Source organism: Apodemus sylvaticus, chromosome 15 (genome assembly GCF_947179515.1).
Source record: "Apodemus sylvaticus chromosome 15, mApoSyl1.1, whole genome shotgun sequence".
Taxonomy (NCBI): Eukaryota; Metazoa; Chordata; class Mammalia; order Rodentia; family Muridae; genus Apodemus; species Apodemus sylvaticus.
Genome location: NC_067486.1, coordinates 82,765,403 through 82,774,909, shown reverse-complemented (window position 1 = coordinate 82,774,909; position 9,507 = coordinate 82,765,403). Strand labels below are relative to the sequence as shown.

Here is a 9,507-nt window from a genome sequence, read left to right as displayed (position 1 = left end):
TACCGCAGGGCAGGGCAGGCAGTGTGGCTACAGAGGAAAAGACTGGTTCTTGTAATCATTCAAGTCAACCCTAACTTGTTACTGCCAAAAGGCAGTGGTTTTTTGTGAGGGAGTGTCTTTGTAGCTCTGACTGTCCTAGAACTCTCTACGTAGACCAGGCTGACCTAGAACTCATAAAGAACCACCTGCCTCCTGATGGCTAAGATTAAAGGTGTGCTTATTTCTCTTAGTTCTGGAGACCAGAAATGCAAGGTCAGGGTGATTGGATGGTCTGTGCTCTTAGGGGCCGCTGCTGACCTCATTCTCGAGTCTTCGTACAGCAGAAGAGTGAGGGGTCCCTTTTACATTTTTTTAATTTTTATTTTATATCTATGAGTGTTTTGCCTTTGCACCATGTGTGTGCAGTGCCTGTGAAGGCCAGAGGAAGGCATCTGTTCCAGCTCCTAAAGTTGGAGTTACAGGTGGTTGTGAACCACCGTGATGTGCTGAGAACTGGATTCCAGTCCTCTGGAAGAGCAGCTGGTGCTCTTAACCACTGAGCCTGTGTCTTTTATAATCCTCCTCAGAGGGTCCTGTGCACCTGCTTCTACCCCCATCATCACTGCCCACGCCTGATGCCTCACACTCTAAGGCTCTACCTCCAAATACCATTGCATTTAGGCGCACAAAGTCTGAACTGGAGAAAGTACATTCAAACATTTCTGAATGTTTCTGAACTGGAAACATTCAGAAAACAAGGCAGGGCATGGTGACACATTCCTCGAATCTTAGCCCTCATGGGGCAGAGGCCGGCAGGCAGATCTCTGTGAATTTGAGGCCAGTCTGACATATATAGTAAGTTCCAGGATAGCCACAGCCACTGCTACAAAGTGAACCCTGTCTCAAATTTTATATATATAAATATATTAAATATAAATCACATATATTAAATATAAATCATATATATGATTATATATATGAATTTTGATTTAATGAATATGATTATACACACAAACACACACACACACACACACACACACACACACACACATATATATATATATATATATATATATATATATATATATATATATTCATTCCAACCAACCAAAGAAAACCAGATGGCCATCACAGAAAAAGAAACTTCTGGAAAGCCATTTCTTATATGGGAGGCCAACTCCACAGGGTCAGTCAGGGCACTGCCAGGCCATGAAGGAGAGAGGACATGACAGCAGTGTGCCCCTGCCCAGCCTCCTGGGCGCCAGCACTAGGAGTCACAGCAGTGAGAGCACTAGCCGGCCCAGTTCTCCTTGTGAATGAGCCAGCTCTATGGGAGCAGGGATATTTTCAATGCTTTACACTTAGGGTCTCTGCTGTGTGTGTGCTCCACCCTGCTTTCAAAACGGGGGGGGGGGGGGGCGGGGGGTCTGCAACAGCTCGCTTCAGCCTTAAACACCACAAACATGGCTGTTCTAATGACATAGCTCTGCCCCACATCCCCAGCTTGCTGAGAGAATGAGAAATGGCCGCATTCCGGGAGGGCACAGGCAGGAGGAGCCTGACCCAGAGCCCGAGTGGCTGCCGGAAGCTAACCATTGCCCTCTGCAGGACAAGCCCCAGGCTACGACTCCGGGAGACACGGAGTGTCATTGGCTTCCCAGGGACAAAAGTATGAGGCCAGTGTGGGAAGGTGGCCTTGAGCAGAGCCCACTGTCACCTGTAGAAAGAAGCTTGCATTTGAAGGAAGGTTAGGGGCAGGAGTTGAGAATGGATGCTCATGGCTGTAAGGACACTCAAGGAAGTGTCCTTACAGCTTTGTCCCCTCTCGTCTATAGACTAGATGCTCTTGGAAGGAAGGGGTAACCACTCACCCTGGGACAGGTCAGACATGAGACAAAGTTGGACTGACTTGGGATTGACGCGTGGAAGTGCCCGAGAAGGAAGTCGGGCAGCAAGTGCCGCAAAAGCACTGAAATGCTGAAACCGACGGCCAGAGATAGAACCTGACGTTTCCCATTTATTTGAGGCATAAGCCAGCCTAACTCCGGCTGGCTGGCCTTCAGCCTTCGGTTGGCCCTTCCTGCTGGGGCTCAGGAAGGGAAGGGATCAAAGGGTTCCTTTGGCCACTTCGATGGTGTTGAGTTAGTGGAGACAAGTTACCCAGCCACCTGGCCTGGGAAAAATTGCTTCACACGGGAGTTTCAAGATGACTCATGACCACTGTCATTGTGCGTCCCCCTCCCATCACTCTGTGGGGACATTCAGTGAATAAAGTCAATAAACAGGGGGAAATGCAATTCTGGGCTGGTGCCAGGCCAGGGCAACGCTGGAAAGGCCGAGCCCGCCGCTTGTTTCTGTCTTTCCGCATGCCATCCGAGGCCGGATGGACAGTGTCCTGTCCTGAATATCACGGAAAAACTTATAGGACTAGTCCTGTCAACAGGTCAGCGTTCAGGCCCGAATCCTGCACGAGCAGCTGCAGGTGTGGAGAGCTGACTGCGCCTGCCCAGGGGAAACCGGGGAAACCGCCGGTCAGCCTGTAGTGGGCCCGGGGAGCTGCGGGAGGGAGACAGCGACCCCAAGGGGAGGGGAGGGACCGTTAGAGCTGTGGAGACCCTTGCTCCACGCCCACGCCAGTGACGGGGCTGGGAAGACTAAGTGAGTACCTCTGTCCCAAAGATGCCCGGCCCAATCGAATTAGATGCAAAAAGGCAATTTCCAAAAGAGGCGAAACCGTTTATGAAATCGGCGCGGGTGCAGTATCTACAGTATCTACACATATCTACACATATCTACACCGCCCGCAGGCGGGGGCTCACTCGGGTCGTCTACACTGCAATTGCCGGCCGGGCCGGAGGCGACGAGGTCTCGCGGAGAACAATAAATACCACTTCCTTCCGCCTCGGACGGGAGCTTTGGCACTGGCGGGCGGGAGGCCCGCAAGGCTCCCCAAATGGGGAGCGCGTCCTTGGGTGGCCCTCGGGGCCCGCACGCGGGCGCACTATCTGGGGCAGTAGTCGTAGGCACCGGGCGGCGCGGCCGCCGACGAGTACACGTTGGCTGCTGCGGCAGCGGCGGCTGCGGCGGCGGCCGGGTTCACCGCTGGGTGGTGGTGGTGGTGCGGGTGAGCGTGCGGGTGCGCGTGCGGGTGGTAGCCGTGGCCGCGCAGGCCTGGCAGCGGGTAGGGCGCCGGCCGGCTCTTGGCCCCGAGGTAGTGGTCGTAGGCGGCGGCCGGGTACTTGTAGGGATGGTGGTGTAGCGGCTCGGACGCGCCCGGAGCCTCTAGGCGCAGATCGGCGTGCGGGGGACTGTGGCGGCCTCCAGATCCGCCGGGTAGCGGGACGAGGCCGCCAGGCCCAGGCAGTGCGGGACTCAGCACGCGCGCCAGCAGCTGCGGCGGGTGCGTGGCGTCGCCGAGCGCTGTGGGTCCAGAGTCACGGTCAAACTCGCGCCGGGCTTCTGCCGCGTCTGCGGGAGAGCCCGGGGTGAGCGCGGGGCAGGGACGGTCGGGGCGCACCCCTGCCGAGCCACAGCTCCCACCCCCACCCCCGGCCCGCGCCGTCCGGGGCGCGGCGAGCGGGAGAGCGAGTGCCCGCTTGCCTGCCCGCCGCCTCCTTGTGCAACTGCTGAAGCCGTGAACGCCTGGGGGTGCGGGCGAGGCCGGCGGCGGCGCGATCCCAGACCGCAGGTCCTACCTTTGTCCGCGCCGTTGGGCTGCGTGGGGGAAGCCACGGGATTCCGAGAGCGAGCAAAGGCACTCACAAGCGGCAGCGCTCCGGGCCGGTGGTTCCGGGGCCTGAGGAAAGGGGAGGAGGTCACCTTGGCATCCAGACCAACCAAGCGCCCTGGCCCTCGCCTTTTCTTCTGAGGGCACTCACCAGTCCTCCGGGTCGCAGTCCCGGAAGCCTTTGGCGAAGGGGTTGCTAGCAATCTTAAGCTGCGTGATCTGCGGGGAAGTTGGTGTAAGCTAACCGCGCTCGCCGCCCGACCTCGGCAGCGCTGGGCGGGATGGTTACTAGGCCTTCTGCATTATCTGGAAGAGAAGGGGCCCCGCAACTGCCCCCCCCCCAGCACGATGCGCCTTCTCTCTCACCAGACCTCCTGTTGCCTCCCCAAATAAAGGAAGCCGACTCACGTTCCTGGCTGGGATGGGAAAGTGATCACCCCCACCCTCCTTAGCCCCCCAGCACAAAGAGGGCAACTGAGCTGACGCCCTAGGAATCTGGGTAAACCTCAGACCAGGCCTCTGATGGGGAGTTTCCGGAATGGTTTGGAAAACAAACTTTCAGGCTGCAGTGACAGTTGCCGATACAGAGGTCAAGCTGATATAGGAGGCTGGGCAGGCCTGTGGAGGGAGAGGGCAGTGGTGTGCCTGTCTCCGGGACCCCCCAGCAGACCCTCACCCGGTGATTCTGGTAGGCAGTGACTGCAGTGAAGCGTGTCTCCTCAAACACAAAAGTTTTGAAGTTCTCCTCTGCGTATTTCTCACTGTCTTTTCGAGGGTCCACATAGACAACATGGAAGCGGGGCTGATATCTGTGCATGGAGTTGAGAATAATCTGGAAGACAAGGATGGGGGTCAGTTCCAGCCAAGAGGCTGGAGGAGGATTCAGGCCAGAATCATGAAATCTACGCAAAGTAAATAGTGAATTTCCTTAGCTAATGTGGGCAGACCCCCTCATTCTAAAGACTGTATAGAGCATTGCAGCCCATTTAGGATCTCCAGGGAAAGATGCTTCTTCAACTGGCAAATGCTGGGCTTGTAGATCTTCTTTACTTAGGACCCCAAGGATTGCCCCAGGCCTGGACAGGGTGACAGCAGTAGGGCAGAGTTCCACCCAGCAGGAACCTCCTGCCAGGCGTGGATTCCGTGAGACTTCTGCCCATTTCTCACAAAGGGATCCTCTTTTCTAATTAAAGAGCCCCCCACCTGAGCTCCGAGGGGTGGGGGAAGGGAAGGGAAGGAAAGTGACCTCCACCCTCAGCCAGAGGCCAACACCCAGTGCTGCCCCAGTACTGCCTCTGTCTCTAGTCAGTGGGGACTCTGGAAGGCCTACAACAGGGGGCAGCTCGGAAGGCAGACAGGGTCGCCTACGTGGCCGTTGTCGTCCAGTAGGTTGTTGGTCAGCTTCAGCTTGTCGAAAGACACAATTTGCTTCATCCACTGCGCGCCCTTGGCCGGCGAGTCGGGGTGGTAGTGCACTCGGCCAGGGGTGGCCGGATCCGCCTTGCCAGCCACCAGCCAGGAGGAGCTGTGGAAGGCATACCTAGGGAACATCGTGGGAGGGGGTCATGCTATATAGGGTAAACAAGAAGACCCCGGCGCCCCGCCCCATCCACGTGCAGATGAACCCTAGAAGAGCTTTAGAGTGGTCTGTGCTCTTAGTGAAATCAAGATTCCCAATTCCCTGTGGCAAGAGAGGGGACAGTGAGTAAACTAGAAAATTTCCCAAGGCCCAGCACACAAAAGGGGAGGGAAAACTAGGTGCGGGAAGAGAGGAGGCCGCTCCTCTCCTCCCATTTCGTTGCAAGCGGGTCTGTCTGCCCCAGGGCCCAGAAGGTCGGAGACTGGATTTGGCGTCACTAGCCGGTGGCTTTAGGCACAGGGCGGCCCAGGTTCCCTTTATTAATTGCTGTTAATTGTCCAAGCAGCCCAGGCCCGCCCTGCACAATCTTTACCGGCCACCCCACCTTTCCGGCCCAGCTCTGGAACTGAAGGTTCTCTCGAAATGGGGGAAGGGGACAGACTGTCACCAGAAGACACCGGTAAAGTGGCAGACTACATAGGCCAAGGCATCTGAGCTGCCTGTTGCCAGAAGCTTAGGAGGTTACACCAGTGAGTTACTGAGGCAGCTCAGAGCATAGAGGGTGAGGTCTGAGTTAGGACAGAGCGGGGCAGGAGCCGTCTGTGGAGCGGCCAGCACAGGAGGACCAAGTCATGAAAGAGTTACTTGGCTTGGGTCGCATTTGAAGTCTGTCAGCGGGAGGGATTTTTTCCTAGCACACCCCCACCTTGTCCCCGGAACACTGAGCTCGCCTCAGTGGTCCCAAAGGTTTGCTCACCGGTAGCGCTTGTCATCCACAGGCACAAAGTCCATGAGTAACATGTAGTCAGCCATGGGGTCCATTCCGAAAAGCTTCACTTGGAAGGTGGGGAACATTCGTCTGGGGGTGGGGAGAAGGAGGTCGGGTCACCTCAGGTAGGGGAATGCAGGACCGCTCTCTCTCCACTCTAACGTCTCCGGCCTGGCAGCCCCTAGCTCGGCCCTTCCTTCAGGTCTCTCTCTCCTTGAGCCGCTTCCTTGGCTCTCTAACCTCAAGTAGGCCCTTATCCAACCCTGGGCAAGGCAGCAACAGGTCAGGCCTCAGGTCCCTCTCGGAAACACAGAAGTGGCTAACCAGGTGCCGAGCTGCAGAATTCCAAAGCCTGTTCTGTCTTCTTTGCTTACACAGACAGCCTTGGCCCAGGAATTCCGGAACTTTCTGGACCTTGTCCAGCCAGCGGCAGGATACCTAGGAGATGGGTCCTGGGACTTCTCTCCCCTTCCCTGGGCCTCCGTGGCTCCATCCAACAAAGTGAAAGAGTTCCCGGTTCCAGCAAAGTGAAACCGGTGCTGTAATGATCCCAAGCAGCCTCCCCCAGTCACACTGACACCCGGTGCTCCAACCTTCGACTCTCAAGACCTGGCCCGAGTCTCCTAACTTTCTGTAGGACAGGCAAATCCCTGTTTCTCCCAAGAATCTGTTTGCAAAAGACTCAACGGGTGTTTTCCTGTTTCCTCCCTCTCCTCTAAGCCCCTCCAGCGGCATTCCAGGCCCTGGTTCATCTGCCCCGACTAGAAGGCCAAGCCGCTGTCTCCAGTAGGCTGTGTTGGGTGATATGGACAGCTTAAGAGCCTGGAGAAAATCCACAGCGCAGCAGCGAAGGTTCCCTAGGGAGGGCTGCACAGCAGGGAAACAGAAACCTCGAGAAGCCTTTGCAAACAGGCCCTGAGCCTCCTTGGCCGCGGAGCTGGTGTGTACATTAGACACAACCCAGCACCCGCCTTTGTCTACTGGTCAAATCGGGAGCATCTGCAATTGTTCCTTTTCCCTCTCGGCCCTTAAAACAAATAACAAGGCGACTGGCACGGACACCCTGCCAGGCTTGTGAAGAACTGGGCCCACAAGCAGACAAAATTGAGGCCCAAGAAAACCAGGTCTCGAGTTCCTGGAAAATGAGCGCACTGGCTTTTAAGGGTCTTAACTCTTTCCTAAAATTATCCATACAACTAGGGGATGTTTGCTCTTGGGATTGCCGTACAGACCGAACGAAACCCATGCGGCAGTTTCCTAGGTGGCAGCTACCTAACCGCAGCCGGGCGGACTCTCGGCCCACAGATTTCCTTCGAATTCCAAGAGTCCCAGGACTCGCGGTTGGTGCAGGTTGTCGCTGGAGCCGGGTCAGCAGCAAGGCCGGAGGGACCCGCAGGTGGCCCGACTGCACCTCCATCCGCTTTCCAGCCCGGCTCCCGCGCATCCCTTGGACACGCAATCAGAGGCACGGCACGCACGTGGGCAGGGGCGCGGGGAAGGGGCGCCTGACCTGCCTGCCTTGGTGACGATCATCTCGGTGCCCAGCTGATTGAACTCGTCCCACAGCGCCTTCATCTCCAGCTGCACGCTCACGCTGGCCACCTTCGGGTTCTTCTTCACCGGTCCCTTGGCTGCGGCCGCGCGGCTAGCCCCCGGACCCTCGGACTCCGCCGCCGAGCTGCCAGCCGCCCCGGGGGCGGGCGCGAAAGGGTAGGCGCGCGGCGGCGGCAGCGGGCCCGGGGCACCCGGGGCACCCGGGGCGGCAGCGCACGGATCGTAGCGCGGTGGCGGCGGCTCGCGAGGGCCGAACGGGTCGGCGCCAGGCGACGGGGCTCCCAGGCCGCTCAGACTGCTGGCCGCGAAGGCTGCAACGTCGCAGAAGTGCGAGAGCTGCGTGAGCCACGGGCTGGACACGGCGGAGATCATGACCCGAAGGCCACCCGCCGCCGATCAGAGCGCCGTCCCGCGCGGCGGGCCGAGTGGCGGGCGCTGCGCCGCACGCGCCCCGGGCCGCACCGCCCCACCCCGCGGGCCGGCCCGGCGGAGCCGCCCCGCCCCGCCCCGCCCCGCCGAGACAATAGCCCGTGCCCCTCCCCCCAGCCCCTCCCCCGCCGAGGCTCCGCGGGCCCGGGCCCCCCGACCGCTCCGACCGGCTCCGGGGACGACCGGCCGGTGCGCGGCCCTCCCCGCCGCCAGCGCGCGCTGGCTTTTCTTCTGCGCCAGTCAATCCCCCAAGTTCTTGCTCCTCTACCTTTTGTGTCCCTGGTTTTAGCTTCTCACACTCTGTCTCCTTTCTCTCGCTGCAGTTTCTTAACTCTCTGCCTCTCGCTCTTTTCTCGCTTGTCACTCTCTCCACTTTGAACATTTCATGTCTTCCCTTCTGTCTAACTTCTTCCTCTTATTTCTGTGTGTTCTCTATCATGATTGTCTTTGCCCCTTCAAACGTAAATGAAATCTGCAGCCTCGCTCTTGTTCTTTAATGCAGTTACATTTCTATTTCAAGCTATTCTATCCTTCATTTTCTCTTTCGTTATCTTTAATTCCTTTGAGTGCATCTTCCTTTCTCACCTTTGTCATATTTGTTGTTTTCTCATTTTCGTTTCCTCTTGGCTGCTCTCACTGCTTTGTTTTGCTTTTTGTTTGTTTGTTTGTTTGTTTTCTTCCTCGCCCCCTCCTTTTACTGCTGTTCTTCTACTAGAGATTCTTCTCTAACCATCTTTGCTTCTTCCAACTCAAAGATTCCCCTGCTGTCCTCTCTTTAGAAGGCATAACTACTGTGCTCAGTCCCTGAGGTTGGAGTCCCAGGATGGTGGGTGGACTAACTTTGGGGAATGCCTCCCTTTCTTCCTGTCCCAGAGTCCCAGCTTCAAGGTTGGAGCCCACCCGGCCTAGAGCTCCTTTCCACCCGCTGGGCCGCAGGGCCTCAACAGCAGGGGGCCGGCGGGCGGCCTGCCGGTGTAGACGCGGACAGAAGGCTCACCTTCCATGTCCCTGGTGACTGTGCTGAAGTGCATCCCGGCTGGGGATCCCGGTAGCCGGCGAAGTTTCGCCCGGTCCGAGGGCCTGGGGCCCCGGTGGGCGGTGCCCTCCGAGGCCTCGGCTGCAACAAGAGAGGCGATGCTGAACGCGCTGGCCCGGGCAGACAGCGGGCTCCGCGCGTCCATAGGCGCCCGGGCCTGACCGGCGCCGCCTCCGACTGCGTACGCCTAGCCGCACCGCGCCCAGCCCAGCGCAGGGGGCCCGGGGGCGGGGGCCTGTGGTGCCACTCACAGCCGCCGGTCCAGGGCCCAAGGGATTATGGCGTCATGAGACCCCCCCATTTTCAGCCAATATTGGTCCGGGAGTCCGAACAGTTGGAGCGCCCTGGAAATCCAGGGCCCCCCTGCCTTGCAGGCTGTCTGTCCCTGGTCTCTCCTCCCGGGGCCATGGGTGACCAACGCCCCTTGAACATTC

At 58.2% G+C, this 9,507-nt stretch overlaps 1 protein-coding gene across 1 annotated transcript; it reads right to left on the bottom strand.

The window, feature by feature from the left end:
- Positions 1 to 2,741: 2,741 nt before the first annotated feature.
- On the bottom strand, positions 2,742 to 9,218 carry Tbx1 (T-box transcription factor 1). Its single transcript, XM_052158486.1, has 8 exons — positions 9,035 to 9,218; positions 7,565 to 7,919; positions 6,043 to 6,144; positions 5,075 to 5,246; positions 4,383 to 4,538; positions 3,858 to 3,925; positions 3,675 to 3,775; positions 2,742 to 3,447 (listed from the first exon to the last, which is right to left on the bottom strand). The coding sequence occupies exons 1-8, from the start codon at positions 9,216 to 9,218 to the stop codon at positions 2,981 to 2,983; spliced, it is 1,605 nt and encodes a 534-aa protein (XP_052014446.1). The 3' UTR covers positions 2,742 to 2,980.
- Between the last annotated feature and the right edge of the window lie 289 nt (positions 9,219 to 9,507).